The sequence below is a fragment of the Bactrocera neohumeralis genome, chromosome 5 (genome assembly GCF_024586455.1).
Source record: "Bactrocera neohumeralis isolate Rockhampton chromosome 5, APGP_CSIRO_Bneo_wtdbg2-racon-allhic-juicebox.fasta_v2, whole genome shotgun sequence".
In the NCBI taxonomy this organism is placed as follows: Eukaryota; Metazoa; Arthropoda; class Insecta; order Diptera; family Tephritidae; genus Bactrocera; species Bactrocera neohumeralis.
Genome location: NC_065922.1, coordinates 42285382 through 42305204, shown reverse-complemented (window position 1 = coordinate 42305204; position 19823 = coordinate 42285382). Strand labels below are relative to the sequence as shown.

General features: G+C 38.8%; 1 protein-coding gene across 3 annotated transcripts in view; it reads left to right on the top strand.

Moving 5' to 3' along the window:
* Window positions 1-6219, top strand: part of LOC126759985 (uncharacterized) — an 88638-nt gene extending 82419 nt beyond the window's left edge. For all 3 annotated transcript variants that reach the window (XM_050475293.1, XM_050475292.1, XM_050475294.1), the window contains exon 3: window positions 4428-6219. In XM_050475293.1, the coding sequence (XP_050331250.1) occupies window positions 4428-5269 (842 nt within the window). In that variant the 3' untranslated portion in view covers window positions 5270-6219. The remainder of the gene's footprint in view (window positions 1-4427) is intronic.
* The last annotated feature ends 13604 nt before the right edge of the window (window positions 6220-19823 follow it).

Sequence of the window (19823 nt, the reverse complement as noted above, 5' to 3'; positions counted from 1 at the left end):
ACCACATGTAGCCCAAGTCCATACCATCCAATTCGGGTCAAAAATATTCGGTTATCATTCAAAGTAACGTGCCGGTCTTGATCATCACGAAATAAGTAGGCCCAATGACGCCGCCGGCCCATAAACCGCACCAACCCGTAATTTTTTCGAGATGCAATGGTGACTCATGGAGTACGTGTGGATTGCTGCCTGACCAATAACGCATATTTTGCTTATTGATGAAACCATTCAGCCATAAATGAGCCTGAAGATGATTTTTCGATGAAAATCCGGAACATTTTTAAGTTGTTGCTCAGCCCAATTCACGAACATACGACGATTCTGTTGGTCAAGCGGCTTCAGTTCTTCCATCAATTTGATCTTGTAAAGATGTAGACCAAAATCTTTTCAAAAAACTCACCACAACGGCTTCACAAAGATGTCCAACGCTTGAGAATGACGTGTGGGAGACTGATTTGGGTCTTTCACGATTATCACGATTATAAATTGAACGTAGCGCTCTTAAAATTGAGGCCACTGACTCCGAATTTCGATATTTTAAATAATTTCAACACGTTTTTGGATCGTGTGTCTTTCCATAATGAAATGGCATACCTTACGAATAGAAATATCAAAAGAGCGGAAAAAATGTGGCGTCGTTTGCTGCCCCTAACAGTCTACTTTTGAAGCGTCCCTATTGAAAACCCCGTTATATGACATGACTATAACTTATAAAGAAAGGAGAGAGCTTTACCAGCCATTTCGTAAGTGTGATGCTATATATTCAGATTTGATTATGTGGACTTATATACGTATGGAAACGAAAAGAAAAAAAATTATGGAGCTGTCTAAAAAATTGCTTTCTTCATTTCTTTGGAGGCTATTGCTATCATTTAGAAGCCTCTGGTTTGAATCATGTACCAGGGAGTTAAGAATAGAGGCTTCTGTATTAATGATAGCAAGGCATACTCTTACTAATCTATAAACACCTTACTTGATTATTCCGAATTTTCTTTTACATAGGTCTGACACAGTAAATTGGAATATGCAAATATTAGTTTTGTGATTGATTAATTGTGGCTTAAGGTTTTTGGCATGAAAACCCTAAAATCGCTCGTAGCAATTGCAATTTCTCAACTTGCTTTGTTTTTTTACCAAATAACGGCGTTTGGTTGCGTTTGCCATGACTATTATTATCGCATTATTCCACTTTTTGCTTCGACATTTGCGCTTGCGCATAACAATTTTATTATTATTGCTGCGACGCGCTGTGGAAGATGAGTTCAAAACCATGCTAACGTATGCTTTCATTTATACCGAAATTACTATTACAAATATGGGTCAGATTTAATTGTTGCTGTCGGCACTTTTTGGCAACATTAACTTAAAGTTTTTGTCTTTTCATCGCCCACAATCACTGGCGGATTTATGAGTGTCGAGCGCTAGTAAGGTGAAAATATCTATGCCGCATTTCAACACTTTGAGAGACTTCGGTTATCGGCAGGTTTGGTTTTCGATATGGAAATGTGTGACAAAAAAATTTGCTGATCTTTCCGAGACGTTTGAAATGAAAGTATCGTCGAAGTCTCAGATTTAAAAAATACATAAATATATTGCAGGGGGTTTGGAATTGAAATTTATGAGTTATCATTTTGTATAATTTTGCCGATCAGGCTATTAGTCCAACAGACTTATAGTTTTAAGAAAAAAGGAACAGAGAAACATGTTACATATTGTGTTAGGGACAGCTTCAGTCACTAGGTAATGTAAGATGGACAAAACTCAGAGCTTGATAAAAATTAGAGCATCTGTTCTGAAAACCCCTAAAGAGTTTTATCAATGAAGGCAAATCTATCAATCGTTAGCCCTCAGAATATGGGTATATAAATATATTAATTTGTGAAGAAAACTCAATATTAATTAAAAGGTAAATTTAGGCAGGGTACAATTATACTTGGATCCGCCACTGTCTAAAGTCGTTAAGTGCTCTAAAATTTTTATAGAGTGAACACGTTATGAAATAAAGCAAAATAACAGTTTGGAAATATTTCGTTTTCAACACAGCTCAAAATTGATACAATAAAGTATGTAATTAATTATGTGTGACATGATTTATTAATTAGTATGAATTGATGGCGCTGTGCTGTCACAACGTTTGTAAAATTTCGGCGGACGTTATCCGATGGCGGTTACTTTCAAGACAAACTTACATATGCTCTCTGAAATCAAACGAGAAACGGAAACGAGTTTGATCTGCGTTGCCATCTTGCGATTTAGTACTGAACCTATGGACTTCTCGTGCGCTTAGCAGGCGTTGGTCGACGACCCGCATCCGACTGCAATATCATTTTGGCCTAAAGCAGAGAGAGTACCCTGCGAGATCTACTGAACTAATTGCCCCTAGCAAAGTTCATCTTGCTGCAATCGTAGGAGTTCTTACATTGTCCAATTTGCATACATGCGGCAATGCCAAAAACTTGTTGGACACAATTTGTAAAGTTTTATGTACGAAGGTAAGCAGCAGATCTCCTACTCCGGAGTGCAGCCTCCTTCAGAGAACTAAACATTCACTCAAATAGCTGAGCGGCGATACTAGCCTTGAATTAATTAGCAATGCGTTGAGATTGGTCGAGGAGTGCCTAACCTCGCTATCAATAGCATCGAGTGTTTTTGTAATAAGGCTGGTATGAGTGCCAGGCCACAACGAAATCACAGGAAATCGCAAAGCTGATGAGCTAGCAAGGAAAGGTACCCTAGAATCGCTACCGATAGAATGGGAGCGGGTCAGTGCTTCCGTATCTTCTTGTGTTCTATAACTAGATAGCGGGACTTCGCAAAATTCGGCCACACTGCGCCACTATCGGTACATGCTCTGTCGTAAAATTATTTTGGCCAAAGATCGATCGCAAGAGATCTAGTGATCTCTTTAAGGCTAGCCTCTCCCTAGATGTCGGGCTTTTAACAGGCCATTGCCCCATTGGCGTCCATCTGTAGAAGATGTATGAAAGAAGATGAGGTGGAAACAACTCAGCATTCCTTCTTGACTGTCCCGCGTTTTTGAGGTCAAGACTTAAAATCTTTGGAGCGCATACTTCGAACATCCCACCGAACGGGCAGGAGTGGAAATTAAAATTGGCAAATTTGTATTGGCTACTAAGCGTTTTGCTAATTTATAAGTTCGAACACAGGAGTTCTTTCTTTCTACGGCTTGAACTCATTCTGGCTTTAATCTGGGCCTCGCAATGATCCATTCAGCTCATAATCCCTTTAGAAACGTTAATTAATTCAGTTAAACACCGAGAGAGACAAATAATCTTTATCGTTTTAACTAGAAAACCTTCAAGATTTTACCAACGGACTTTGATCGTCAAATGCTTGATTCAAAAGACAAAATTATTTAGAATATTTTGAAAAAATTAAACGATTTTCGATGTTTAATATTTGATTTGTTCTCTAATCCCGAAATATAAAAGGCAACCCTCGTACTTACGGCTAATACCTGGAAGCGATTACATTTACATGTAATTAAAAAGTGCAATATCATTATTCCACGGAGGGCGGGCGCTGACTGTGAGCAATTTAAACATGCCACTTGACCACGATCTTGTCTTGGGGACACTAAAAAGAGCAAAAGCCGTAGATAACATGAACTATTGTGGACAAGTAATGCATAAATTTATTTATATATGTACATATGAGTTTCGCGCTACTGGTCGCTTGCCCGCTACAAGCAATACAGACGAGGAAAAGCGCAAAAAGTTCGCAACGCTCGTAACTCGCTAACTGAAAAATCAAGTTTTGCGCGAAATCCCTGCTGACAGCGATCTACCGCTGACTTTCAATTGCCACAAGCCATAATATGTGGGTTGCCGCAGCCTTTTGGTCGTTGCAACGCTTTCACCGTATTGCTCGGTCATTGCATGGCTTTTGTCAACACTCTCTCGCTGGATACTATCAATACAGGTTTTTGAGGTTGAACATTTTTTTCATTTTGCTTTAAATGTTTTACATTTTGGTACATAAACTACCGTTGTCGCTTTATTAATATTTATTGCGGTTCAATGGCAATGCTGCGCAGCCATATCAGCAGAAGAAATGTCTATAGATTGGTCGCTGTCGGCTTCGTGCTCACATTTATATAAATTAATCCATTGTTAACGAAGTCAGAGCGTTAAACAAAAGCATAAGAAGATAAATGAAGACAAGTGGTGAAAGTTTTACCGATTCCAAAATTGAGAAGAATTGATGAAGCGGTGTGCCAGAAGCGATAAGTCCACAAATTCGACTTTTTATGAGGCAAATATTTTTTAAAAGTGGCTAAGAGTAGATAATTGCATATAAGTATTTGTATATAAAATATTAAATCATTTGTAAAAGTCTTGTAGTTAAGTTGCCAATCAATTTTCAACATTCATTCAACATATGCTTTTCTCTTTTCTCCCTAACAGCTGAATTCCCCGAAGAGGATGCTGATATGCTAATGGAACCAAATGACTTCACCCCAGTTACCGTTCTGCGCTCACAGGAACAGCAATTCCACGTACCACCCACCTACCAGTTCCGCCCATTACCACCCAATCCCCATGTCGTCGCACGTTCCGATGTACACCCCAACGTACCACAGCCAACGCCTGTTGACTCACACACACAAGCTGCACAAAACTACTATCCACCTTTCTTCCGTGAGGCGCCACCACTGGGCCACTCACGCCCCTACTTCCCCATACCCGATAGCCCGGTGATACCGAAATTTGCAGCGCCACATCCCGAACAAGTGCCACTAGGTCCAACACAACGCAGCTTTGATCCCACTATTTTAGGTTCCGGCGACTTTGGCGTGCTGCGCGGCGGCACTTTCTACCCCGAGGAGGAAATGCCTTATCACACCGATGATAATAGCGATTTCAATCAATACTACGGCGATGCGAATGGCCACGGACGCCCCTCGAACGAGGAATTCGTGCAGAAGTATACCTACCCCGAAGAGCAATTTGCCGATTTTCGTGACTTTGCTGATATAAATACGCCGGCCGATTCGGCGTTTTCGCAGTTTGTTGTTGTTTATGCGGCGAAAAATTCAACCAAACCAAGTACACATCCACGTCCGAAGAACATCTTTGAGCAATTGGAGCTGCTTGATCGCGAGAAGGAGCAAGAGGAGAAGGAGGAAAAGAAGCGACGAGCGAGCAAATCCAAATCGAAGCTTTCCAAAACGAAATTGCAAAAGAAGTATAAGAAGAAGACGAGTCCCAAAGACCTGGACTATGAGCCGCTCTTGGCCTTAAGTTAAGCTGTTAGTGGTAGGGGTGGTTAAGCAAATTGTAGTATATGACATTATTTATAAAGTAAGTGAAAGATGGCAATACAGTTAAACAAAAACTACGAAAGTAAGAAATAAACTTTGGCAGAATACATGCTGAATAGCATGAAACCGTTAATGCGAGCGTGGCAGTTATCATATTCATTATTTTCTTCCCTTTCATAACATTCACTGTACAAAATAGTTTCATAATTGTTGTTGATAACGGTTCGAAATGGAGTGCGCATTTAAAGTTGGATGCTGGACGTAAAAACAAATTCAATTTGGAAACCACTTAGTGCCGGCTAATGCCTTAGTTTAGGACTAATCATTTGATGAAACTTGCTCACTGCCGAAATGGTATTTATCAAACTTTCACTTAGCATCGTATTTTATATTACTTGAAACCTTTTCAGTATAGCCGAGCTCAAATATAGTTACATAATATGTATTTCATACGTTTATCGCTCACAATTTTCATGAAGCTTTCATTTTGCCGCATTTCAAAGCAATGCTATGAACGGAAGCTTCGTTTACAATAATAACAAGAAATTAGTTTATTTTTCAATAACGGCTCATTTTCATAACTAATGATTTCTGTTTCTTATTCAGAAACTTTAACCTATCATTGAACCTTATTTATCTAAATTTTGTTCTACGTAACTTTCAAAAAAGTCATACAACCTCTAGAAATTAAAAAAAAAAAAAAAAATTCAAAATATTTTTGTTTGGAATTTCATGCACTTTTGACTCATTTACATGTCTTTACATTTAATTGCACAAAAAAAAATTTAAAAATCGCATTGTGTTTGAAAATTATAAATTAAGAAAAATTCATTAACTTTTTACGTTTTCATTTTGCCCTCATCCATTCGTTCCATAACTAAAATAGGTTTAAACAGGTAATTTAAAAACAAATTCCATTTCACTTTGCTCTAGATTACTTGTGTTTAGCTTGATAATTTTAAAAAAAAAACGCATAAAATTAGCAAAATCTCATCGGTTCTTTATTTGAAACGTTAGATTGTTTGACATTTACTTTTTGAAGATAATTTCATTTAAATGTTGACCGCGGCTGCGTCTTAGGTGGTCCATTCGGAAAATCCAATTTTGGGCAACTTTTTCGAGCATTTCGGCCGGAATAGCCCGAATTTCTTCGGAAATGTTGTCTTCCAAAGCTGACTTTAGACTTGACGTAGCCCCACAAAAAATAGTCTAAAGGCGTTAAATCGCATGATCTTGGTGGCCAACTTACGGGTCCATTTCTTGAGATGAATTGTTCTCCGAAGTTTTCCCTCAAAATGGCCATAGAATCGCGAGCTGTGTGGCATGTAGCGCCATCTTGTTGAAACCACATGTCAACCAAGTTCAGTTCTTCCATTTTTGGCAACAAAAAGTTTGGTAGCATCGAACGATAGCGAACGCCATTCACCGTAACGTTGCGTCCAACAGCATCTTTAAAAAATACGGTCCAATGATTCCACCAGCGTACAAACCACACCAAACAGTGCATTTTTCGGGATGCATGGGCAGTTCTTGAACGGCTTCTGGTTGCTCTTCACCCCAAATGCGGAAATATTTACGTAGCCATTCAACCAGAAATGAGCCTCATCGCTGAACAAAATTTGTCATAAAAAAGCGGATTTTTAAAGGGCCCATTCACTGAAAATTTCTTGATTGGACTTTCCGAATTAAGACGCAGCCGCGGTCAACATTTAAATGAAATTATCTTCAAAAGTAAATGTTGAACCAATCTAACGTTTCAAATAAAGAACCGATGAGATTTTGCAAATTTTATGCGTTTTTTTTTAAAAAAAGTTATCAAGCTCTTAAAAAATCGATATTAGTATATATGGAGTATTTTATTTACTTTCATAATTAATTATTTTATTTACTTTCACTTCTAATTTTAGTGAACAAAAATCTATCAGCAAATTTTATTTTATTCAAAAATTATTTTACTTTATTTTCATTTTGTAATTTTGGTATAAACGATATCTGAACATCTTATCAGAACACAAATGCTAGACTATAGTTGTAATTTTAAGCATAATTAAATTGTTGTAATTTGTAATATCGAGATTATGTTCATTTTTTGTTATTATAGGAAATAAAATTATTTTAAAAATATTTTTTTTTGAAATTTTAAGTTTGAGAGGATGACAAATTGGAAGATATTGAGTTTAATGGAAACAGATAAGTATATTGGAGATAGTCTTGACCCGATTTTTATCTATTTTTTGCCAGTAGTTAAAAGGCCGCAGATTATTAAAACTCTGCCAAGGCTCATCGAGGTGCCTCACATATAATCACCGATCGTATGTAGTAAAGTCAACTGGGAATTCGAAACTACAAATGTTTTTCAACTAACGTGAAGTACAATCGATACTAAAACAAGTCGTATGTCATGAATAGTATAATCAATATTGACTTCTTAAGCTTGTAGAGCGTATATTTTATTGCTTAAGACCAATCACTTTAAATAACCTCGCAAGAAGTAATCTAATAGTGTTAAATCACCACTTCTTGTAGGCCATTAAATGTCACAATTTCTTGAAACAATCGAATCTCCAAACTTTTCTCGCAATAATTCGGTTGTAGCACGTGCTGTGTGGCAAGTTGCTCGATCTTGTTGGAACCAGATATTTTCAAGATCAACTTCTTTCAATTTTGGCCATGAAAAGATGGTTACCATCGATCTATACCGCTCTCCATTGATAGTAACGGTGTCACCAGCTTCATTTCGAAAGAAGTAAGGACCGATGATTACGCCGGACCAAAAACTACGCCAAACTGTCATTTAGATGAATGTAATGGTTGTTGATGAATAATTTTTGGATTTTCTTCGCAAAATTAAATTTACGATCGCAAAAGCCCAAGATAGATCGCAGGAGATCTAGTGATCTCTTTGCCCTCAGCAAGGCTAGCCTCTCATTAGTGATGGGGCTCTTGACGGGCCACTGCCCTATTGGCATACATGCTGTGAGACTGGGAATCTTACAGGACGCCGTATGCAGAAGATGCGGTAGAAACTAGCCAACCAACACTTTCTTCTTGACTGCCCTGCTTTTGGGAGATCAAGACTTAGACACTTGGGGGCACATACCTTCAGACATCCCACCGATCTGGCGGGCGTAGAAATTAAGCGCCTTTGCAAATTTAAGCGGTTTGTCCATCTTTAAGTCCGAACACGGGAGTTCTATTTTCAATGGCTTCACAAAGGACTACATTAGTTCACGTGCGATCTCTGATCAGCCATCTACCCTAACCTAACCTAACCACCAGATCAAAGGAAGTCTCTTCGGAGAAAATGTTTTTTATATCCTGAACAGAGTATATTAAGTTTGCCACTTAGTCACTCACTCACTAAGTGGCAAACTTAATATACCCTGTTCAGAGTATAATTAATATACCTCGATCAGAATGAAATGATCACGATGACACGATGACAAAACGAGTGAAATTTCTTATAACTATGTTTATAAGTTGTAATCGATATCAGGAGTAATCTGGTACACTTTGAGGAGTTTAGTACTCTAGATGGTCGGACTAGGATCATAACGAGGCCAAAAATAAAGATACGAACATGTTAATTGGTACTTTTCAATTAAAAACATACATATACGTAGGTTGCTATATATATTTCTGGCCTAATAATGTAAATAGGCATATTTATCAACGAAAATGGTTTTTTTTTTTTTTATTTTTTTTTTGTCGATTGCTGTTTTGTTTCGGGCTCATACGCATAGAACCATGATTCGTCACCAGTGACGATCTTATAAACGTCTTTTGAAGCACCGCGATCGTATTTTTTCAGCATTTCTTTACACCAATCCACACGAGCCTTTTTTTGAGCGATTGTCAAATTGTGCGGGATCCAACGAGAACAAACCTTTTTTACGGCCAGGTGTTCATGCAATATCGAATGTATGCTGGTGGGAGAAATGCATAGGCATGTCTCTATCTGAAAGTATGTTACATGACGGTCCTGCATTATCAGTTCACGTACGGCATCGATGTTTTCTGGCACAACGGCTGTTTTTGGACGACCTTCACGGAGTTCGTCTTTGAGCGAGCGTCGGCCACGATTGAATTCGTTGTACCAGTTTTTCACAGTGCTATAGGATGGTGCTTCATAGCCATACAAAGATTTTAGTTCATCGATGCACTCTAGTCGTGATAATCCCCGTCGAAAGTTGTGAAAAGTGATCGCACGAAAATGTTCACGAGTTAATTCCATTTTTTGGCCGAGATGAATTTTTTAATTCCCTGTAAATAAAACCATTCACGATTAAATGACAAAACGTTCTGAGTGATGTTATGCTAAAAAATGTCAAACTTTCCAATGGAAATGTCAGATTGCACCTGGCAACACTTAGTGTTGCCCTAGGCCAGAATATATATAGCAGCTCTCGTACTATATCCATATCCGCCAAATTAACTATAGTGAGATTTAGAAGAATATAATATCCTTGTCTAAAAAAGGAGTTTCTCTCGACGTAATTTCTTGTCCTCTGCAGGGATGTCGGAAGGAGAAATCTACTTAATGAAATCACTAAGGTAATGCGCTGGATAATTTTGTCTAGAGAATTACCAAAGCATTTTGTCTACGAACATATATTTCGTAAATCTATTACGATCGCCTTCAGCTTCCATTGGCAGCTTAATCAGCAATGTAGAATAAGTATAATAGCAATCTGTGCTATCTCAATAATAACACTAGTTAAAGCTTAATTAATTTGATATCTTCTCAACACAATCGGCACGTTTTGTCACAGATGTTGGTATGATTGGTGACAACATGTAATGCTCAAGCAGCTAACTGGAGGTGTTCAAGCATTGTAGTGCAATTAATTGCACATAAAATCTGATTGAAGTGGCAACGTAATGAACTGTTTTACAAAAAGACAAAAAATTAAGCAAATCAGTTGAAATCGCGAAACCAGAACGAAATATGCCACGAGCAAGTGAATGTGTCGCATGTCGCGTAGCTGCCTAAAAAACATGTTCTCCGCTGGAATAAAAAGGCGAAAAAGTTGCTTACATGCCAATGCGTTCATTCTTATGTAAGAAACCGTGTGCCCGCCGCACACATGCGCGAAAATAATTGACAAACTGACAAATTGTAATAAAAAATTTTACGGCCCCAAGTCAGCAGTGAAAACAAAAGCAATAATTCAGCGCCAGTCAGATAATGACCATGGCAGGCGCACAATAGGTTAGGCAGCTGTGACCCGTTAAACTGAAGCTTGTTCCGCCTAGAAGTGTGTAAAGCGCGCGCCGCATGTTCTAGCGCCTCTGGCGATATTTGGAGGCTACAGCGCCAACAGTTGCCAGACAATCAAGAATTCGAGCGCGGTTTTCTAAAGCTTTTTGCAAATGATTTTACGCTTATTAAAAGTTCTATGTCTGCAAATTTTTTTAGTGAAATAGACACGTTGATGTTTCTAGACAAACTTATCGCCGTTATGTCCATTTTCCTGCACTTGGCAATCATTGAGAAATGTTGCAATGGGTGGGTCTGTGACGCTTTGGTAATTTGTGATAAAGCTCGCAGCTTTCACTATTATAATGCGAATATGCGAATTCCTTTTATCTGTAATGTAATTTAAATGATTTTTAATTACTGCTCTAAGTAGTATATCATTTGCTCTAAGCAAGTCAGTAGTCAGTGCCACAGGTACATATATATAATTTTAATATGTATAAACGCCGACATTTTGCTCTACATTCGTAGTAAATGAGTTTACAGAATCTTGATTGATTTATCACCACCAGAGCCGCGCATATATTATGTATGTCGATATTTCTTAGAGTCCACGACATAAACCCATGTAATTACCTTTATCTCTGACTGCATCTGGACATTTTTGTAGGTGTGACAATCTCATCGTTTGAATTATTCTTTATAGTGCAAGCTCACTCATTGCACCCAATTGAAATGCATGTTGACATATGGCAACAAATTAATGTCACCTATCACCGCTTATGGGTGTTGACCAAGACACCCGGCCGTGGGTGCGCGAACTCATAGCTTAACTGCCTGCCTACGTGTGGCACATGAGTGAATTCCTGCATTTTGATTGCATATTTGCGAGCGATGAAATAAATTAAATTATAATTTCGATGTAATTATGGTATCTGTATGTGCTTGAGCTGTTAATTTAATTGGTTGTGCACAGCCTCTGCATTGTTGGCAATAATAATCACACCTAAACCACATTGCTTTCTTGGATTTCAGTCGTTGCGCGTGATATACCGGCTATGAAATGATTATTGCCAGTGGGTTGATATAACATACTATACATTGTTAAATTCACGGAAGTAATAGAAGTTCAATAAAGTGAAATTGTTGCCGTTTTATGCGAATTTCATCTCTTTAAGCAGGCGAGTGCAAAACTAGACCTCGGAAGTTTTTGCTTAATTTCGGGATAGAATACGATATTTCAAGACCCTATTCAGTTATCCAAATAACCAATTTTCGAGCAAATATTTACTTAGTTATTTGCACTACCTAAAACTAACTCAATTTTTCAGAAATTTAACCTGTCGAAGAAAACTTCCGGCCGCTTTAGTCACTCGCCGACTAAAATCAAGTTTGGTTACAGTTTCAATACTCTGAGGCAAGTCAAATAACTCTAGGAAAGCAACTTACATTTGTTGCCGTTCAACCAAGCTTCCTAGAATATATGCTTCAGGCTGATATCCCAACCGGATATGTGACTTGAATTCAAGAAATTTGCTAGTTATTTGTATATCTGATCAAAATTGAGTACGACTGGTCCATTTAAATTGCACAAGCAAACCGAATCTCTAAAATTTGCTCCCCTATTGGTACAATTCTTTTTAAGTACGTGTGAAATTTGATCTCCGTACCGCCCATCATGATCTTTGGCATTCCTGCCTGCCAAATGAACGTAGGGAGATGAAGCTGGTGGAAGAGATAGACGATTCGACATCCTGCACAGGAATAACGAAACCCCCACCAGAAATATAAGAATGTGTAATAGTTCGCTCGATATTACCTTTGCTAGGGGTGGTCTGATAAGTGACATAACCTGGTGACCTATTCCTACGGACATAGTCGTCAAATCCGCAAGGTTACCGCAGCTGCTCCCGCTTGCTTCAGCTGTTTTAGCTAATAAGCGCGACACCTTACCCGAAGGCTGCGCAAAGTACTAAAAGACTGCGCACTGCTATTGAAATCTGGGAAACCCGCCAACAAAGAAGGACTCTACTCGACCGATAACCCTCTTCTCTTGAGTAGTCAACACACTTGAGACCTTGCTACTCCCAACTTTCACTCACCATCTGAGTCTAGCAAACCAACAACATGGCTTCCGAGAAGTGCACAGCACCACCACAGCACTTAGAGTCATAAAAGCCCAGACAGTTCATGTCCTCAACCGAAAACCACCCTACGATAAGACGATCCTCGGAGCGTTGGACTTGTCAAACACCTTGGACACAGTCAAACACACAAGGCTACTTGACAACAACGAAAAATCTACGCTCCCTCCAGGTTTGAAGAGGTGGACTATGAACTACCTGAGCTGTCATCCGTTCGGTTTCGTGGTAAAAACTCTAAATTGAGAAGAATTCAACAGGGGGTTTAGCAGGGTGGTGTCGTCTCCCCGTAGAAGTTACATGATGAAACTTCCTCAACCAACGGAGGGAATTTCTATCACCTCGCACGCTGATGATTTCACGATATTGACGTTGAGCAGTGGGATTCCTGGCATGTGCTCAAAAGTTAACGGCTATCTCTCGGACATTCCGCGCTTCCTCATGGAACCTAACACTCTCCCCCATTAAATCCACAGCGAACATATTCACAAACGAAGGAGTGCAGGAGTGCGTTAAAATTCCAACTGTTAATAGCTGCACGATTTGACTCTCGACAGCCTGTGCTCCATCACTCCTCACACGACCGCGATTAATTCTAAAGTACAAAATCTCCAAATCGCTTTTCGGCAGCACATGGAAAAAGACAAGAAACGTTGTTGGCAATATACAAGGCAATCGGCCGGCCAATCTTTAACTATGCCGCATCAATATGGTCGCCAGGATGCAGTGAAACGCAGACGAGGAATCTTCAGACATGTTAGAATACTGTACTCCGGACTATATAGGGATGCCTCTTGATATCTCGTATCACACATCTACACAGTGAGGCCTGTAAACTCCTAGTTAAGAAACATAACGAACTCCTCTCCAAGCAGTTTCTGTTGGGATGTTTTCGTAGAAATCATCCCTGCATTACCTGCTTGTAGCGGAGCCGCCTCCTAGGAGCATCAAGAGATCCTTCTTCGACTACGTCGACGACATAAGATAATACGCTGACCAGACTTCGGAGGCAACTAACTTCAGATATGCACAGACCGTCTTTCACAGTGGAGCCATAAATACCTTCACCGGCTCCCTCTTTGTGAATGGCATACTTGAAGTCAAACCACCACCCATTGCACAAACGACGGTTTAACTCCTACTTACCCAGAATCGACTCCGATATGCCAAATATATGTCCAGCACGCAACGGTCCTCGCATGACTCTAACCACCTCTTTGCATGCCCAGCTAACCCTAAACATCTGGCACCTCTCTCCCTATGGTGCGACCCAGTTGAAATAGCACGATTCCTGGGTCTACCGCCGGAAGACCTCGATGACAATTTATCTGAACCTTACCACCCTAACGGAGAGTAGACAATCGTTGCAACAACAACTCTTCGAACTTTTCGATCCGGACATTCCATTCGAAAGCTATCATGAATTTAATAATTAGAAAAAAAATCGCGTGCTGAACGGCGACAACTCGGCTAAGCTGCAACATAAAATATGATGTAGACGTCATCCGGACATTCCATTCGAAAGCTATCATGAAATAAAGTGCAGCGCGGCTCACTCGCTCAATTGGTTTCCTACGAAGCCGTGCGCGGAATTGCATATAAATAAAATTATAAGTTCGATGTTCCAAACTCATCATCTTCCTTCCCCAAGTGGTGTGGTAAATAGAGCGAACTGTTATTTCTTGAGATAAAGTCGAAAAATGGTTTCAGTTTTGTTTTAAATCATCACTTAACAGCTTATATTTTGTATAGTGAGATCTCTAAATACACAATAGACTTTTCCTCTGTTACGGCAAGTATTCTAAACATTTGTCGACAACCAGAAGATTTGATTGCCCTAAAATTGCTTCTAAATAATTTTTGTTAATATATTATTATATTCTATTATTTCTAAATAATTTTAATATATTTGATATCGTTATATCCGTATCAGCTATTTATTTATTCAACAAAAAAATTGATATTTCTATTCTTAATTGCCATCAAGTACTTAATTGAAGTTGATTTGTCTTTTCGCAACAGATTTTCGAAATAATATATTGTATAATATTTCGTTGTCAACAGCTTCTTATTAATATAATACACTGTCATGCAGAAAATAACGAATTTTGTTGCAATAAATTTGACTAACAGTGTCATCTTCTTCACAAAAAGTTCTCATTGCGAAATTAGTCATCATCAGAGCGTTTGATCTCTTCACTGGTGGTATTATTTTGAAATATTTAGTCAGACAATTTTTATTTCAACTTCTTAGCAATCCACACTTCGCAATTCTTAACCATAACGGTACATTTTGCGATCAAGTCGTCTTATTAATTACACAGAGTGTTTAATTACACCGAACTTTGTGTTTGTGACATATATGACACGTTGGTCCACCAAGCGATTGACCGTCACGCAGAACTGGTTTTACACTACGCCACTCAAGAAGCGAATGGCCAATACCACCAACAGTTGACAATTGCGAATTCATGACATTTTCGATTTTGCACAGGCAATTCCAGAACTCGTATATCTTCATTACGTTGACAATTTCGGCAATAAACATAATTATTCTCCTCTTATTTAAATGCATTTCTATGCATGTTTGTAAAATTGTTCGCGTTCGTTTTATTAATTTATAAACATTTTTAATTACAACTTTGCAGCACGAGACATCACATAAATAACGCATCAGTAACGGCCACGGCCACGATTACTTCATGTGGGCAAGACCGGCTCAAGCTTGTGGTAAGAATTAATGCGCGGAAGGCAGAAAATATTTCAAATAACTATATATTATAGAAATTACAAGTTTCTCAACTAGAGACGGATTTTGAGCGGTGTTAGATTTTTTATAGTAAACTTAAGACACCGGTTCCTAATATCTTGACTCATGTCGCTCAACCATTGACCGATACGCCGTGAGTTAATGCTTTATGACAAGTTGACAGTTAAAAATTTACATAAACATAGTAAGGAGTGACTTAGTTCGGACGGAAAGTATCCCGTTTGCCATTTCTTATAGAACTTATAGAACATGCAGACCATAATAGGCGGAAAGCTTTATTCGATAGATATGGATTTGGGAAAGTATTTACAGATTTAAAACCATTTTGCATGACAAAGTAAAATTATCGATTTCAAATCGGTATTGGGCTTATCGGTGCTTCCATTTCGTCGTAAATATATGTATGTATGTTTATTGATGGCTTCTGTCTTTTCAAGATACATACACTAATCCAAAAAATAAAGGATCTTAACTTTACCAGCTGATTACAGTGTTTAAAAAAAAAAACTACTTTCTGTTGTCGACTAACTTATTTTTTTTTGTCTCCCGCTGGATTCCACTCTTCGATGGAAGCAATATGTTGATTTGGCCATGGTCAAAGCTACTAAAGCACCTATGGTGTGCAACCGGCAAGTTATACACCATGATCGTACGAACGTTTATCACATATGGAGTTGTGACTTGGCCCTCGAAAGCATCGCAGACTTCGGTAGGACTATCGAAGCTGCAACGACTCACCTGCATCTGCATGTCGAGTGCAATGCGAACATGTCCTGCGGCGGCACTTGAAGTCATGCTGGATCTAATACCGCTTCACTTTGTAATCGGTCAAGTTGCCAAACGTACACTGCCCCAAATGACAGAAGAAGGATTTGGCAGAGGTAAGGTAAACTCTTCCCAGCGCATGAAGGACTTAAGTGATTAAATACATCTGGCTCTTCTCCAACGGGACAGCATTACGAAAAAGGTAAACGTCCCTAAGAAGTTCAAAGTTACCCTCAGCTGTAAGGCTGAATGTGACGATTCCCCTCTCGAGCTACTGCTTAGGGACCGCCGGAGTACGCTCCCTTCATATCTATAGGAAGTTTTCCGAGCATATTCCAAGCAGAGGTCTTTGCTATAACTCGGTGCGTTATACTCAGCACCAGTCAAGCGGCACTAAAAGCGATCTCAGCATACGAGATCATATCGCTATTGGTGCAGGAGTGTATAGAACGACAGAACAGTTTATTAGAAAGTAACCATGTGCACCTTATCTGGGTGCCCGGTCACAAACGTATAGCCGGGAATGAACTGACTAATCCACCAACATGGTAGGACCCGAACCTTTTATTGCGCTTGGTACCCATAAAATAAAAGAACTGCTCCGCAAGAATGAAGGATTGAGTAGAGAGGGGTACTGGCAACAATTCCAAGGCATGTGCCATGCCAAGTTGCTAATGGGTGGTTACAACCTTATAAGGTTTAAATATGAATCAACTTCCCAAAGGAAAACTCTGGCTAGTTGTTGTTTTCTAAACTGGCCATTGTAAGCTCAAGAAGCACATATAAAACATGGGTCAACCTTCTTCTCCAGAACACTTGCTAATTGATTACACAGCAGTCTGTAAGGTAAGGTAAAGGCCCTTGGATCCATGTTTCCAAATAAGCATCACATCGCCTCAATAGCGCCTAGCAATATGTTGGAATTTATCAATATGCTGAGGTTAAGTGACCAATAGACCTTAGGTCGCGGTGCAATCCTCATTTATTTATCTAATCTAACCTAATCTCATTTTAAAGTCCTTCACAATTATTTAACCGATAAATTTTAAGGTGTCATTTCGACGTAAATTGGGTTCAACACTTTCTGTTCATTCACAATGTGTTATCAACCTGGCGGATACCTATATAGAAATGAATCGCTCACGATGACAGTAGACATATACATAGTATAAGCTTATATCCTCGTCCTTTTCCATAGATAGTTTCTGGGATTTCGTAGGGAACGAAACCCAATTCAAAAAGTAATCCTCAAGGCAATAAAACTAAAAAGACTTCTGGATATCTAATATCTCACAATAGCAATTGATGGAGGTAACGGTCCCATTCCCCTTGCACTAACATCGATCAATATTAGCTCATTCAGCTTACTGTCCACTTCTAATGTCGAGCTTGTTCAACTGAAAAGCCACACACTGTGAGCCGCTTCGGCATTAATGAGTTCATTACCTGCGGCCAACTTCGCGCCAAGGGGGCCATTCATCAAACTTTATGCGGCAGGCAGTGAGCGTGTGGTAAAACGGTTATGACTGACGCACTCAGGCGATAAGTAAAAGGTGTTTTTAATTAAAGCCAATTTATAATATTTTCACCTTTCGATAGCGGCAACTCCCTTACTTACCTTCTAATGCATACACATTTACATTGTATGTGTATGTGTGTGTTTTCATGTATCTACGATATGTTTACACGCTGATTTCATGTGCCCAGCACCTTTTTGTGATTATTGGTTTCACTTTAACCCTATCGCCACACAATGATCTACGTCAACGCACGCTCTATGATTTGCACCACAATACAAGCACTCGACTGAGTCACGTTAGGAACTCCGGCACAAAAGCAACAAGGGAATGCTTCACAGACATCGCTACATAAGTATACACAATATTTCGCTTTTGTGACGGACTTACTGTTTAATTTTATTTGTTGTACTCTTTAAGCTTGCAAAGTCATGATTTTTCGTAGATAACATCAATATTTATTATTTGTTTGGGGAGTAGAAGAAACATGTCATATTCCGATAAGTCTTTACACGCGGAAGTGTCGGCATGGCTGGCGTGAAACTATTTGTGCTACAAATCACTTAGCAAAAGGTAAATTGCCGCAAACCCCATGAATATTATGAATATTTCATTTCTACTAAACATTCACTGAAAAATATTGAAATATTCTATAATCATGACTGTGTCTGCGGTATTATATATTCTACCGATATTTACCTACAGTTTTTATTATCACAACATGGGCGCGAAGCCCATACATCGCCCGAGTGTACGGTCCCATCTTAGTGGAATTTGGATAAAGATGCCTTTTCCTGCAAGCTCATCAGCTTTACAATTTCCGACAATTCCTCTGTGGCCAGGCACCCATAAAAGTTTACTATGGAAGTACCTTGATGATGCTGCTAGTCCTCGAGTAGTTTCGAGCTCACAGTTAGCGACCCCAAAACCTGTATAGCAGTTCTGCTATCGGAATTGATTATGTTTAAATGAGAGAAGTTCAACTGCTGCTACCTTGATTGTGGTTATATCAGTGATCTGATGGTCTGAAACAAGAGTGGCTTCAGAGCTCCGGACAGAATACTCCCCTACCAACTCGCTCCTTGAGCTTCGATTCATCCATGAAAAAGCATAAAAATTGATATGTATACTAGAGTGATTCAAAAAAAAATTCTTTTTTCATTTGCTACTCGGAAAAATAGATTCCTAGACACCTCTAAGAAAGCCTCTCCAAACATGAGTTTTTAATTGTAACGGGAAGGTCCTCCTACATACAGTTTTCTATTTCAATGAAAAAAAAATATTATGAATGATGAAACTCACAGTTTTGTAGGAAATTTACTGCTCTATAAAAATAGTCTCATATGATTTTTCGATTAAGCAATGCATATTAAGGTGGATCAAAAAAAAATATTTTTTTTTCGTTTGGTACTCTGAAAAATAGATTCCTAGACACCTCTAAGAAAGCCTCTCCTAGTGGGCTGCCAAAATTAAATTCTTTATAAAACCAAAATTTCGAAGACTGGCATCCGGTAAGATTTGTCCGATTGGACAAAGACTAACTAAACCCCTAAAAAGAAAAGCGAAGATTGCTCAGAAAGTTCACTAGAAGTTTCGCTCTTGCTCGCTCGTTTCGCTTCTTACTTTGAAACATCTTACGACGATGCTATACTTGCTTATACTTGATGAATACTTGGTACGCTCGTAAGAACTAACTACTTTGTTGCCAACTAACAGAAATTTTTAAAGTTTTCTAGACAGATAACCTATTTCTCTTTGATATTATATGTTATTTCCTTCATTTTATATTATCAAAATACAACTAACTGCCTCACAGTAACAACGACTGACTACCCACTCTGAGCATTGAGATTGTCAACCGTGTATTCAGGGCTTGTTAGGGATGTAAAAAAAACATCGATGCATCGGAAATATCGATGTTTGGTATCCGATGCATCGAAGAAAATCGTTGTTTTGGACCTTCCGATATGCATCGATATATCGATGTATTTTTTTTTTTGATGCATCGACTTGTGATTATAATGTGCTTGCACTATTTATAACTTTTCTAAAGAGTATTTGAATACATCGGCTTGTTATTTTTGACTTGTATCTCTAGGGCTTATTAAGGAATGACTAACCACGCCATCAATGGCATCGAGTTACT